Source organism: Doryrhamphus excisus, linkage group LG6 (genome assembly GCF_037039965.1).
Source record: "Doryrhamphus excisus strain RoL-2023G ecotype Guam linkage group LG6, RoL_Dexc_Guam_v1.1, whole genome shotgun sequence".
NCBI lineage: Eukaryota > Metazoa > Chordata > Actinopteri > Syngnathiformes > Syngnathidae > Doryrhamphus > Doryrhamphus excisus.
In genome coordinates, this window is record NC_136362.1 from 6,528,241 (window position 1) to 6,542,870 (window position 14,630).

General features: G+C 47.2%; 3 protein-coding genes across 5 annotated transcripts in view; 1 reads left to right on the plus strand and 2 right to left on the minus strand.

Moving 5' to 3' along the window:
* Nucleotides 1-1,350: 1,350 nt before the first annotated feature.
* cbx1b (chromobox homolog 1b (HP1 beta homolog Drosophila)) lies at nt 1,351-4,269 on the minus strand. Its single transcript, XM_058068457.2, has 6 exons — nt 4,081-4,269; nt 3,371-3,452; nt 3,139-3,295; nt 2,919-3,069; nt 1,662-1,756; nt 1,351-1,523 (listed from the first exon to the last, which is right to left on the minus strand). Exons 2-6 carry the CDS (start codon nt 3,423-3,425, stop codon nt 1,382-1,384), a joined length of 600 nt encoding a protein of 199 aa, XP_057924440.1. The 5' UTR covers nt 3,426-3,452; nt 4,081-4,269; the 3' UTR covers nt 1,351-1,381.
* Nucleotides 4,270-4,542: 273 nt separating this feature from the next.
* Nucleotides 4,543-7,814, plus strand: snx11 (sorting nexin 11). 3 transcript variants are annotated; one of them, XM_058068444.2, is made up of 7 exons: nt 4,543-4,725; nt 5,073-5,198; nt 5,287-5,373; nt 5,782-5,882; nt 5,960-6,055; nt 6,123-6,347; nt 6,409-7,814. In XM_058068444.2, the coding sequence occupies exons 2-7, from the start codon at nt 5,178-5,180 to the stop codon at nt 7,304-7,306; spliced, it is 1,428 nt and encodes a 475-aa protein (XP_057924427.2). In that variant the 5' UTR covers nt 4,543-4,725; nt 5,073-5,177; the 3' UTR covers nt 7,307-7,814. The 3 variants fall into 3 exon arrangements, with proteins under 3 accessions (XP_057924427.2, XP_078647408.1, XP_078647407.1); XM_078791282.1 differs by lacking the exon at nt 4,543-4,725 and having other exon boundaries at nt 4,759-5,198; XM_078791281.1 differs by lacking the exons at nt 4,543-4,725; nt 5,073-5,198; nt 5,287-5,373 and having other exon boundaries at nt 5,653-6,055.
* skap1 (src kinase associated phosphoprotein 1) overlaps nt 6,565-14,630 on the minus strand; it is a 40,541-nt gene continuing 32,475 nt past the window's right edge. Inside the window, exons 13-14 of the mRNA XM_078791283.1 lie at nt 8,528-8,630; nt 6,565-7,289 (exon numbers count right to left, since the gene is read on the minus strand). Of these exons, the coding sequence (XP_078647409.1) occupies nt 8,538-8,630 (93 nt within the window). The 3' untranslated portion in view covers nt 6,565-7,289; nt 8,528-8,537. The remainder of the gene's footprint in view (nt 7,290-8,527; nt 8,631-14,630) is intronic.

The following is a 14,630-nucleotide window of genomic DNA, read 5'->3' on the forward strand; positions in this document are numbered from 1 at the left end:
TGCACGGTGGTCGAGTGGCTCACAGCGAGGAGACCCGAGTTCAATTCCACCCATCCACATTAGGGGTGTGAATCTCAGCACTGAGGACGATTCCATACTATAACGATACATGGAATATTCTGGCGATACGATATGATTCGATGCAAAACTTTCAACAGTGGAATCCATGTTTGTTTATATTCCTGTCTGCTAACCATACTGCTAATATGAATGAGCTAGCAGCTAGGCTAATACAGTAGTGACGAGCAGAAAGTTGAAAACAACTTATATCCTTTTTAAAATTGGTTCAAATTGAGGAATAATCCAACTGCTTTGCTGTTCTAATGTCACCTGCTGTGATGAACACTCGTTCAGGGAGGGGGGGACACTTGTTGGGGAGGACAAATAGCTCCTGGACAATTAGCAAAGCAGCTGAAGATCAACTGACCTGATTTGCTTGGTTCTTCCCCGGTGTCCGACCGGGACGTTTTGTCGATCTTTGAGATTCCAAACTTCCTCGCTGCTGCTTGCTACGAACGTCCATGTTGTTTTACTAGTAGTTGTAGTTGTTTTAGTAGTAGTTGTAGTTGTTTTAGTAGTAGTATGTGCCTCACGGCTTCCGTCCGTATTCTATACAAAACGCCGAATAATGATGGTGCATTCAATGCACCTGGGGAATAGCATATGGAGTGAAGTTGAACATTAATAAAACGGCGCTCGCATCGGATTTTACCGATACCCACAAACGCATCGAGATGAATCTCGATTTCACCCGTCAATTGCATCCATACCCAGTGAAGGAGCTGATGCACATGCGCATTGATGTATCATTAATATGGACGTGGGTTTCCTCCCCCATTCCAGAAACATGCTAGGTTCATTGGCCACTCTGGATTGGATAAATTGGATGACCTTTGGGAACAGATTTAATGACGAGAACCGAGGTTCCACCGTACTTCCTGCACCTGTCAAAATAAATGTCCTGACGACAAAATAACAAAAAGTGGTTTATTTTGTCCAAAAATGACAGCGAGACATGAAAACACTACAAAGACCACCAAGCATGGATTCAGCACTGAAGAATACAACAAGCAAGAAAACAGCCAAGATTAAAAAAAACAACAACATGGCACACACGTGAAAATAAAAGTTGGATGAAAGTGACTTGAACTGAGTTTAACACTGCATGGACACGCATCGACATGTATCGGCGCGCATCGGCACGTATCGACACGCATCGACACGCTTACATTACAGTTCAGCTTCTTAAAAAGCAGAAACCAAAGTCGCATGGGTCAATGGTGCCCTGTTTGCCCCGCCCCCTAACTCCACCCACTGCCTCCCCCCAGAATCCAAAGTACAACCAAGTTCAAAACACCCCCCCCCTTTTTTTTTTTTTTTTTTAGTTTTTCTCGTCTTTTTTCTCATCTTCGCTGGGGTACGAGTGCCAGGTGAGCCGCTCCTCGTAGAAACAGATGACCACCTGCGGACACTTGACGTTGGCCTCCTTCGCCGGCACCAGGTCCGCTTCGTCAGAGTTTTTCCTGCCACGATACACAACATTTGGCAAAATTCAACATTTACTAGTTTTTTTAAAGTCACTCTGGAGGAAGCACAGATGGGTCCAAATGGGGCGGGGGGAATGGAGGATGGGGGATCGGACGTGGCGACGGCGTACGGACCACTTCATGAGGAACATGAGCTCTCCTGTGGAATCTGTGGCGCCGATGATTCGCTCCGGGTCCAAACCTCGGGCGAAGCCTCTCAGCTTCTCCGTCTGTCGGGAACATACGGTCTCGCTTTACAATAACGGATGCATTCAGGACTGAGACACACATTTAGAGTAGTTACTGAGGAACCAACAATTAGGACACACGTTTAGAGTAGTTCCTGAGGAACCAATTAAGAACTAATGACTAAGACACAAAGAACTAAAACAACCAGGAACCAATAACAAATACACACATTTAGAGTGGTTACTGAGGAACTAATGATTAGGGCACACATTTAGAGTAGTTACTGAGGAACTATTGACTAGGGCACACGTTTAGAGCAGTTACTCAGGAACTCATGATTATGGCACGCACTTAGAGTAGTTACTGAGGAACTAATTACTAGTCACACACCTAGAGTAGTTACTGAGGAACTAATTACTAAGTGACACACTTAGAGTGGTTACTGAGGAACTAATAAGTCACACATTTAGAGCAGTTACTGAGGAACTAATGATTAAGTTACACACTTAGAGTAGTTACTGAGGAACTAATGACTAAGTCACACGTGTAGAGTAGTTACTGAGGAACTAATGACTAAGTCACACGTGTAGAGTAGTTACTGAGGAACTAATGACTAAGTCACACATTTAGAGTAGTTACTGAGGAACTAATGACTAAGTCACACATTTAGAGTAGTTACTGAGGAACAAATGATTAAGTCACACATTTATAGTAGTTGCTGATGAACTAATTACTAAGTCACACACTTAGAGTGGTTACTGAGGAACTAATTATTAAGTCACATATTTAGAGCAGTTACTGAGGAACTAATGATTAAGTTACACACTTAGAGTAGTTACTGAGGAACTAATTACTAAGTCACACGTGTAGAGTAGTTACTGAGGAACTAATGACTAAGTCACACATTTAGAGTAGTTACTGAGGAACTAATGATTAAGTCACATTTATAGTAGTTGCTGATGAACTAATTACTAAGTCACACATTTAGAGTAGTTACTGAGGAACTAATGATTAAGTAGGTTGGTGCCTCATGAACTACTCATTTTGTGAACCTTATTGTAAAGTGTTGAATTTCAAATGACACGCCCCCCTGATGACATCATCAGAGTAGTTACTGAGGAACTAATGATTAGGGCACACATTTAGAGTAGTAGTTAGAGTAGTTATCGGCCAGGAAGAGAGGCAAGGAAAGGCGGGACTCACGTCGTCTTTCTTCCGCTTGGATTTGCTCTCCTCGCCGTCTCCGTCCGCCGCCTTCCTCTTCCCCTCGTGCGCCGACTTCTGCGACTGGAGGAATTCTGCGATCAGGTCGGGACAGTCCAGGTTGTCCTCGGGCTCCCACGTGTTGTCCTCGCTGCGGACACGAGGGCGGGATGCGTTGACAACGATTTGAAAAAGAGGAAGTCGCCGAAGCGCCACTCACTCGGAGAAGCCTTTCCACTTGAGGAGGTACTCCACCCTCCCTTTCACCACCCGCCGGTTCAGGACCTTCTCCACCACGTATTCCTCCTCCTCTTCCTCCTCCTCCGCTACGTCGTCCGGCTTCTTGTCCTTCTTCTCGGCTGCGGCCATCTTGCTCTCTGGCAGACCAGGATGTTAGGGTCATGGTTAGGATGCATCGCTGAACATTTGCTTTAGAAAATAAGGACCCCAACCTTCAGTAACACTGGGGCCATCGTTAGGGGGCTCTGTAGTCAGGCTCATACTCATCAGGTAGACCTGGGGACCAGCAGGTTCCTGTGTGAAAGGAGAGCAGCATTGGATGGTGTATCTCATGTGTTAGCAGCAGTACCAGCATTTTCTTTGTTTACATTTCATGAAAGTACACTTTAAGTGTCAAAAAGCTGCTAGCAACCACCTGTTCCAAGATGACGGCATGACAACATCAGGGATTTGAGAGCAAGGGACTTCGGGGGCGGGGGGGCTAATAAAAAGGATGCTCCAGCATCTGGCGGGCTGCTCGTAAAACAAATAATGCTGTTTGTCAATAATGTCCGCATTGTGTCTACCGTGGCCAGCTAGCCGTATAGCTAGCCGTATAGCTAGCCGTATATGTTATATATGAAATACATCCACACACGGTAAGCAACACGACAAAGCCGTGGCGGCTAGCTGGCATCGCCGCATCCTCCATGTTGCTTTCTCCGCCTTGCCCGCCGCTCGGCGGCGTCATTAAATCCCTAAATCAGACTCCGGGCAACGCGACGCGTCAAAGCGAAAGTGAATGAAGATGAGCTGACTAGCGGCGGTTAGCTGCTGTATGCTAGCCGCGCTCTCATTCGGCACGCAAACAATGTGTTTATTAGAGCAGACGTGTTTGCAAGAATGGAGAAAGGGGGGAGGAGGGAGGCGAAATTCAACTCACCGCCGCCACACGCTTCCAATCCGCTTTCAGACCTCCGCCACGCAAGAATCACAACGACACGCTAGACTTTTATTACACTAACGTTGAATTGTTTTTTTTCTCCCCCCCAGCGCGGTTAGCCTTAGCCTGGTGCTAACTGTTAGCGTCTCCGCCCCTTCGTCTGCTGTGAGGACAGAGCGGGGAAAGTGGGCTGCCCTGCGCATGCGCGCAGAGCTACAAACCGTCTGCACGGTGCCTTCAACGTCTCGAGAAACGCATCCAGTTTCTTTCCTTATTTGTAAATCTGCACACGCTTGGAGCGAACGGCATACAACGGAATTGTCAATAAAAACGCCCACAAATAAAGGTACAAATCCACAAACTATGTCTTATTAAAGATCGAGGGAGATTCAGATGTTTCATAAATACGAGACAAGTCATTTTATTTTAGTTTTTTTGTGAAAGGGCCGGTCAATGTTGCGCATGCGTAGTGGGAGTGAGGTGATGGTGACGTCACGGGGCTGCGCCATAGCTAGCTGTGTGTGTGACTTGCCAAATGGAGACTGGAGGGTTCTTCACCAACGACGGGACTACGGGGAACATTTTAGCGTCCCTCCAGGAGGAACAACAGCGACCTTAAAGGGCCGTGTCTTCTTCCGAGTGGAAGTAAGTCCACGCGGATTAGCTTTAAGATAATGTTTACTAGTCTCGTCTCTGCTAATATCCACAGTGTTCCTTTTGTAATAGTTTTGAGTTAAGTTAAAGTAAAGTAAAATTTGTCAAATAGTTTTGAGAGAGTACGTCATTAGTTTGATGACTTGGCACATTTTTGAATGTATAACACACCCTGACAGACTTGTTAGCACACGCTGGTCATCTGATGCCTGCTTGAAGTACAATGGTCATGTTTCCGTCCCGGATCAATGTGACATCCGGTTGAGTCAGCTGTCAGATTTGGTGTTGACTTGAGGGAAGGTGTGGAACCTTTCACGGCAACTTCTCCTCATTCACAGACTGAGTCATCCTTTCACGCTGGCAGCATGTGAGTGAAGGAACTTCTCTGTCCTGCTTCCTTCCTTCCTTGATTCCTTCCTTCAGTCCGCAGTGAAGCCTCAGGAATGATCATGAGCCACGAAGACGTAAGATTCTTATATGAGCTGCACAGCTCTTGGCTTAAGTGTAAAAAGAAGCGAAGCTGTGCAAGTTATGGTGTGTGTTTGTCATCAGGAGTTTGTGGCGGTGAGGGTTCAAGATCCTCGCGTGCAGAACGAAGGCTCGTGGAACTCGTACGTGGACTATAAAATATTCCTCCATGTGAGTGCTCCGGCCTTTTACACAGCTTTGAACGAAGGACATCAACATGCCGAGCGCCATGGCTGGTTTTTATACGTGCTAATCATATCATTTAGCGAGAAAACAATAGCAAAACTGTTAATTTTCAGCAATCATGTTACAGGAATGAAGTAAAAATATGAAGATAAAAATGTTGTGATCAGAGAAAAGCTGTGAATTTTCCAAGAATAAGGTACAATTTTGAGGAAAAACGATATATAGAGGCCACTAATGATGTTAATAATCCTATTTCAAGTTTGTAAACAGGTTTTCTATGAGCTAAGATGTTTTCCTCACGTTGTGTTTGGACCCGTTGTCTTGGAAACCGCCTGTTTTCAACATGGTTGATCATGGATTCGGTTCAAGAGTCGTGTGTGTGTTTGGTTGCAGACCAACAGCAAGGCGTTCACCGCCAAGACGTCGTGTGTGCGGCGGCGGTACAGCGAGTTCGTGTGGCTGAAGAGGAAGCTGCAGAAGAACGCCGGCTTGGTGTGAGTACGCAGGCGGAAGTTGAGCCGAGGAACCGATGGGCAGGAAGCGCCAACATTGTTGTTGCTTGTCCTTGCAGGCCCGTCCCAGACCTCCCCGGGAAGTCGTTCTTCTCCTTCAGCAACGAGGACTTCCTGGAGAGACGGCGCCACGGCCTTCAGGTCTTCTTGGACAAGTGGGTTCTTTCTTCTTCTCCCTTCCGTGGTTGGCCTCCAGAACCTTGACATGGAGATGCGTTGCAGGGTGGTGAACATGACGGTGTGTCTGTCGGACAGCCAGCTGCACCTCTTCCTGCAGACTCAGCTGCCGGTGGGTCACATCCTGGACTGCGTGCAAGGCCACACCCCCTACACGGTGACGGACGCCATCCTCACCTATGCCTCGTCCAATCGGGGCTGGGCTCAGGCTCAGGAGGAGGACGGCGTCAAGGAGCCTGGTCTGAGCGTGTCGTACGAGTCCATGGAGAGGTGAGTCTGATAGCGTGTTGAGATGTTGAACACGAAACTAAATCTTCATCTTCCGCCACAGTCCCGCTCCTCATCAGCCCCACCCACACAAGGACGCCTCGCGCCAGGAGGTCGACCCTCTGGCGGACATATTGGAGCCTCGCCATGCGACCGGCAGGAAGTGTAGGAAGGCGATCGTTCCTAATGGGCGGCAAGGAGGTGCCGCAGATGATGTTGATGAAGATGGTGAGCCGGCAGACGTGACCTTCTACCTTGGGGGCGGCCTGGACATCCACACGACTGAGGACACGCCGCTGAGGAGCGGTCCCATGGAGACTCCCGTGGAGGTGCACTCGCCTGCAGAGGATGGCGCCATCTTGGAGGAGGAGCCTACAGCCAGCGAGGGACGGGTGGAGCAGCAATCATCTGAGGAGGTTCATAGTACAGCTCCTCGGGACTCGTCGGAGGAACGAGTGGAGGTCGTTTCTGCTTGTGACAACGTGAAATTGGACGACCCGGCGAAGGAGGAACGCCATGAAGACGAACACAGACAGGAAGTGCGAAGCGAGGAGGAGGACAGCAGTTTGCTGTCGTCCTCCAATGAGAGCATCGTCAAGGTCAGCGATGAGGAGGACATCAGCGACGAGGAACACGTCGATGACGCCGCCGCCGATCTGATCCCGCCGCCAAACGGATTTGTGAAGATGTGCTCCCCCGAGGACGCCCACCCCTGGTCCCCGGTGTCTGGCGGCACCACGTTGGAACTTCACGTGAACGGATGCGCCGATGAAGACGAGCTGAGCTTCGTCACCGGGGAGCCGGACATCAACTTTGCTGACAGGGACTCGAGCGAGACCAACGACTTCAAGGTGCTGGAGAGCAGCGATGTTCCCGAATTAGGCAGCAGGAGACACTCGGGGCAGGAAATGGCGTCCTCGCTGCCGGCCCACGCCGCGGATGAGACTGCTGAGGACATTTAGTTTGTTAGAGATGTTTTTATAAAAAAAAAAAAACACATTTCAAACCTTCACTCATTTTAATGCTTTTAGCAAGCTCATCAGTTCTGAATGGCAACAGCAGAGGGCGCCAAAGCTCCCAACACAAACCTCACATGCTGGCGTTTTAACTGTGATATTCATATTCAAATGGTAAATATTTCAGCAGGGAGACAAGAACGCTGACAACATTCAACTTTTTGTGCAATGAGACGACGCACCAACTCAGCTGACGTCTCAAAACGTCTTTCTTTCGTTTCTGTCATGTTCAAAAAGGGAGCCATGTTAATTCTCATGTTCTGCATAAGAAATACGTCACTTTTATTCCGTTTGCTAACATGCCGTTTTTCTTTTAGCTGTTCATCACCACTGCTGACGGGTTTCACCAAATTGAGAGTTGTTGAAGTTTGAAAAACTTTTCCAAGCATTTATTTTTGAAACGTGAACGTTGGAAAAGTGAACAATAAAAGTCTGGCTTCAAGGTGAACATGAACACGAGTCGTCATGAGTGTTCTCAATGAATAAACACGGAAAGACGACATTGGAGAAACTCTGCCATCTGGTGGTCCAAACAGAAACTGCACCATGGCTTTCATCAAGGGGTGTCCACATATTAACGTCACTCTTTTTCCAATTTTCTTATACATATATATATTTTTCAACTTTATATATTTGAATATATATATGACAGGAGATATAACCAGTATATTTATATTTGCTTGATTTCACCAACATCTTTATTTCATATCTGCATATGATGACTCGGTATTGCAGACTTGAGGATAATAATTCAAGCTAATGTTCACTCTAATTAGACAACCAATTGATTTGGCAACAATTATTGCCAAACATACATTCTTTATAATCTTTTAAATGATAAATTATTTAATTACAGCCATCTTAATGATTAAAAAAGGACATTAGAAGATTCCTCCAGCGTTATTTGTGCTCGAGGAATGAGAAATAATTTAAAATGTAGTCGGTAAAATGTGCAAAGTGAAATTTAATAAGCTCAGATATCAAAGCCATCATCGGACAAATATGTTTTCATAATTGGTCCTAAGCAGGCAGAATGTTTACGCTCCTTTTTAGCGGACGGCAGGGTTAACGAGGAAACGGGGCCTGGACGAGCGGCGGGGGAGATGTTAGGAGGCGTTGGCGGGTGTCGGGCCGTGCTAATGATGCTAAGGAGAGGGCGACTCGTACCTGCCGCGGCTCACAGGATGTAGGCGGGGTGCAGGAAGTCCTTGGGGATGATCCCCACGGTGCCGTTCAGCTCGCCGACCCACCAGCCGTGGATGTTGTACTCCTGGATGGGAATAGTTTGACACGGGCGTGACCTGCATGAACGGTCCACCACTTTCATACCGAGGTTTCACTTTCACACTTTGGTACATTCAAGGACCGCTGAAGAACGGGACAATTCATGTTAACAATGTTATGACTTTATTCCCGGAATTCTTCCATCCATTTTCCTACGCTTATCCGGGTTGCAGGGGCGGCAGTCTCAGTAGAGAAGCCCAGACTTCCCGGTCCCCGGCCACCTCCTCCAGCTCCAACCGGGAGGCCACCACGGCGTTCCTAAGCCAGCCGTGAGACGTAATCCTTCCATCGTGTCCTAGGTCTAACTTTTCCCGGCTGGGCATGCCCAGAAGGAGAAGTGGCTCTACTCTGCCCCCCTCCAGGATGACTGAGCTCCTCACCCTATCTCTTAGGGTGAGTCCGGCCCCCCTACAGAGGAAACTCATTTCAGCGATTGGATCTGCGATCCGGTTCTTCCGGTGACGACCCAAAGCTACATCTAGTCGGCTACATCTAGTCGGCTACATCTAGTCGGCTACATCTAGTCGGCTACATCTAGTCGGCTACATCTAGTCGGCTACATCTAGTCGGCTACATCTAGTCGGCTACATCTAGTCGGCTACATCTAGTCGGCTACATCTAGTCGGCTACATCTAGTCGGCTATATCTAGTCGGCTACATCTAGTCGGCTACATCTAGTCGGCTACATCTAGTCGGCTACATCTAGTCGGCTACGTCTAGTCGGCTATGTCTAGTCGGCTACATCTAGTCGGCTACATCTAGTCGGAATGTCTCAACCTCTCGCACAAGTTCAGGTGTTTCCCCACCAGTGACATTCCAGGTCCCAAGAGCCAGAGTTGGTCGCCGAAGACCAGGTTTAGTCTCCTAAAATTAATTTTTTTTCTGCTGTTATTTTTAATTTGAACTATTAACTTTTTTCCTGTAATTATGACTTTCTTCCCATAATATTTTCTCATATTAATTTTTATAATATTTTACTTAATGCTATTAAAATTACATTTTTTTGCATAATTTTACAAGTATATTCTTGTAAAATTATGACTTTTCTTATAATTTTTTTTCTCTTAATATACTGATGTTATTCTCATAAAATCCTTTATTATTTTTTTTTTCAACTTTCTATTTGTCATTTGGACTTTATTCTCCTTAACTTTTTCTGCAACCTAATTTTGCAAAAAAATCAACTGTTATTTTGTTTCTTACGACTTTTTTCTGTAATATTTCAGCCAAATTTACAAACAATTTCATTATTTTTCTGTTAATATTTTTACTTTATTCTTGGCAAAAATTACTGTATTTTTACTATATTTAAAACAAAGTTTTCTTGTTAAATTCTATTTTTTAGAATGTACCCCGGCCTGCAAATGGACACCTTGGACCCCCCCCAGCAGTAGACCAACATTACCCCTCCGAGGCCAGACTTGGTGGGGCGGCCGAGCAGGAAGGGACAGGAAGGGACAGGAAGGGACAGGAAGGGACAGGAAGGGACAGGAAGGGACAGGTTCCCTTGTGGTCGGGTGCTGTGGCGCCGTTTGAGCGACTGAGCAGAGAAAGAAGACACAAGGACCGAGGGACACGGGACGGGGGGGGGTTGTATCACATAGAGTGTCTCCCTGGGGGGTGTCGCAGCACTCTTCCAGCCGCCGTAGTGACAGAGAGTTTTATTTATCGGCGCGGCCCATCTGTGCAGCTGCTCTCAAATTCTCCCCCGGAAAGGTCTTTTGGATTATCAGCGCCGCCATTTTAATACGAGCGCCACGTTGCAGAGCGGGCGCCAATGGCGGTGGGAGTCTGTCAGGCGTGCAGAGTCCATCTTCCTCGCACTTGGAATGGGTTCATCCAGAGTACACCTGCTGTAATGGCCACATCCCACACTGAATTATCCAAATGACAAAAACTACGGGAACTCGTCACGTCCTCCTCCTTCTGGTTGATGACTTTTTTTGTTGGGGGGTGGGGGGGAACAGCGGGGGCAAAGCGGGGGCGCAATGTGGCGCCGTCGGCGATGGAGCAACTTGTTTAATATCGCCGTGAAATGCAACGCCACCGCCGGCGACCAGCTCGGGCCCAACAGCGCCGTGCGGTGGCGGGCGCCGCGCGTCGACTCGTTGACCTCCCGGTGACTCCTCCGCCGAGGGAGCGGGGGATGAGCCGGCGGGGAGGAGGCGGTGGGAGTTGCCATGGCAACACCTGCAGTATACCGCCGCGATCGTTTATTTACCACTCAGGGGGGGCTGGCTAATGGCGGCGTCCTTATAGGCCGCCCCATCGCTCACGGTGCCCGGCGAGAAGGTGACGGCGACGCCGCCGTTCGCTTTGCCCGTCTCCACTCGCTAGCTTAGCGCTAATAAGCCGACACCAAGGCAAGGCTGGGCGGCCACCAGCTGACCGAGGCAGGCCTTGGGAGTGATGGAGCACAGGAAGTCTCTCATTGCCCCGCCGCTGAACCCGCCGCCTCACGCCCCCCGCCCCCCCTCCGTGTAGCGGCGTTTCCACTTGCCTGTGTGCGTGTTTTCCCCCCCCCAGCATATACGCCGCACTTCCTCCATCACGCTAACAAAGAAACATGGAGGCCTTGGCCAGGGAGCAGGGATCATCCGTAACCTGCAATCAGGTTAGCGAGACCCCCTGGCGGCCCCGCTTGGACGTGGGAGAAACCAAGACGCTACCTTGTGTGTGTTTTTAATGAACGTGCGGGATGGGGGGGTATGGGGGGGGTGAAGCTCGGAGAAAAGAAAAAGGCGTCTTTAGTTAATTGCGATTTAAAGAGCGCTTGTGCGCGGCGCTGAGTGTCTGTAATGGCGGCTGTTTACGCCGCCCCCGACATTTATAATAATGGAGCAGAATGGATGGCGGGGGTGGGGGGTGGGGGGGCTGTGGACTATATTGGCGGGGGCTGAGTAATGACCTACTGTAGTTGACCGGGGGATGACCGCTGCCTCCTGCGTGACCCCCCGGCCCCCAGACTCACCCCCCGCTACTTTGGGTGGTAAATAGGATGTCTTGCTTGGTGTCTATGGCCACAATAGCAGCGGGGGTCCTTAAATGGCTGTGGGGGCGGGGGGATGATAAAGGAACCCCTCAGCCCCCCTTTTGTCTCTCCCATTTGACTTTCGCCATCTGATTGTCGCTCGGCTTTTCCTTTTCTCTTTTCATGAACTCATCATCTTGACTCCAATTAAACGGCGCTCGTTAGTCGGCCTTCTCTCCGCCACCAGGTGTCGCTGGTGTCCACGCTCTTTTGTCTCCTTTGACAAGCGGCCGGGCGCTTTCGGGCGGGGCAGGGGGATGCGCCACATTGGTCGGCGTGCTTAGCGGACTCCGGATCCGATTGGCCGACGCATGGAAGGGACATGGCGGCGAAGACGGCGGCGTTTTCTAGCGCTCCCCTGAATGCGTTTGTGCCATAAATCTCATGGCGGTGCTTCTCCGTGAGCGCCTGTGGGAATACCGGAATGTGACAGCTGACCTGTGGAGCCCACGTCTCTGGGCTGTGGCGTATAAATTAGACGCTAAGAATGCTTGGCCAAACAATAGCCGTTAGCCGGCGCGGAAATCAATAATCAATAAGTCTTTCGCTGCTGGAGCCGTTTAAGAACGTCGTCAGCAACCTGGGAACGTTTAAGGAAAACAAACAAAAAGGCAACGGATGCCAAAGCAAAATACGGTTGAGACGGATCTTCCGGGGGTCGGGAGCGCATGCATCAGAACCAGCCGGCCCAGTCGGGCATGGCGGCACCACCGGTCCGCAGAACAATGCTCTTCTTCGCACGGAGGGGTGTGGACTTTGTGTAGCGAGGCCCACGTAGTGAAAAAGCCACTTTGATATTTACTAAAGCAACACATGCCGATATGCTAACACGTTATAGAATATATATTTCATCTCAGCTCAATATTAAGACTTTATTCCTATAATATTATCAATTCTTTACCCCCCATTTTGTGAAAATGTTAGGGCTGTTAATTATTTGATTGTTTACTAGCAGGTGATAGGAATGGAATATTTTCCCTCAGCTATCAACAAGCCTTCAATATGTCTTGCTCAGCAGTTTACTAGATGTAAATATTTTCTTTCTGCTTGGAGCAAGAAACGTTGAAGGCTTGTTGATAGCTGGGGGAAAATATTCCATTCCTAACTGAAAATATTCCATTCCCAAATAAATTCCTATCTGCTGGTAAACTACCGGTTCACATTTCTGCTTGGAGCAAGACGCGTTGAAGGCTTGTTGATGGCAGAGGGAAAATATTCCATTCCTAACACCTGCTAGTAAACTACCGGTTCACATTTCTGCTTTGAGCAAGGCACGTTGAAGGCTTGTTGATAGCTGGGGGAAAATATTCCATTCCTAACACCTGCTGGTAAACTACCGGTTCACATTTCTGCTTGGAGCAAGACCCGTTGAAGGCTTGTTGACAGCAGAGGGAAAATATTCCATTCCTAACACCTGCTAGTAAACTACCGGTTCACATTTCTGCTTGGAGCAAGACGCGTTGAAGGCTTGTTGACGGCTGAGGGAAAATATTCCATTCCGAACACCTGCTGGTAAACTCCTGGTTCACATTTCCTAATAATACGAATGTTAAACGCCTCCTGCAACTAAAACGGCCGACTTTCGTCCTCATATGATGACTAGTTTCCTCTCATAAAAATGGAGACTTGTTTTCTCTTGTACGAATACGACTTTTGTTGTTATTTTCCCACAACTATTTGAACTTTCTGCTGGTAAGTTTTCTTTTCATAGTATTAGGACTTTATTCCCATAATATTATGATTTTTTTTCCCCCCACAACCTAATTTTCCAAACATTCCAACTTGTTTTGTGTGCTTCTGATCATTTTACAACTTCTACAACAGGAATCAGTCTTCTGCAACTTTTCCTCACAATTTTCCGCTCATAAATTCCAAGTTTTTTTAGTTTGTTTCTCATAATATTAATAATTTTTATATTTCATCTCTATGCTAATAAAATGACAATATTTCCTCATAGTATTACTAGTCTATTCTAAATAAATTGCACCTTTTTCCTATTAGTATTTCTATTTTATTCCTGTAAAATTACAGCTGTTTTTCAATTTTCCAGTAATTTTAACTTTCATCTTGTATATTTTCTTTATTCTTCCTTTCTTTTATATTTGGTCTTTTATATTTTGACTTTATTCTCATAGCATTATAACTTTTTCCGCAACCTAAATTTCTTACAATTACAACTTTTTTTCCTCTTATATATATATTTTTTGTTTGTTTTAAAATTTTCCAACTCTTTCAACATTCTTCCTGTGTATTTTGTTTTGGTCATATTCTGACTTTATTCCTATTATATTTTCACTTTATTCTCCGTGACATTAGAACTTTTTCCCGCAACTTAATTTTCAAAACTTTGTTTTGTTTAGTTTGACATATTTAACATTTCTTTTTTCTTAATATTTCAACATTATGCTACTAAAATGACATTGTTCTTGGAATTTCTTTTGTACCAATTTTACAGTTTCATAATAAAAATATATATATTTTGAATATGCTGTGGGCTAACAAGAAATTGCGGCGAATGGCTCCCGGGCCGCACTTTGGCCACCCCTGAGCTAATGGATTCACATGAGTTGTGAGCTTCCTAATTGATTAACTGTGTGCCTGACACACACACACACACACACACACACATACAGTAAAAATGTGTCCACTTTACAGTAAGTGAGGGATCAATAGATGACGGATGAGGGTCTTGCGTCCAACGGGCAGGTTCTGCTCAGTTCACAGCCACATGACACCGGGTGGCTGTGTTCCGCACGCCGCCACTCCATCACGGAGCAGCTTTAAAAATACCACGTTGTTAGCGCCATTGATTTAGCACTTAAGCGCGTGTCCTTATTACCTTGTAATTATGGCCAGTGTTGACATAACAGCCGACGAGCCCCCCCACCCACCACCCCACCCCAAACAACAGCGGGGAATTTATGAAGGCCCGCTTTTATTGCGGACATTTTACGC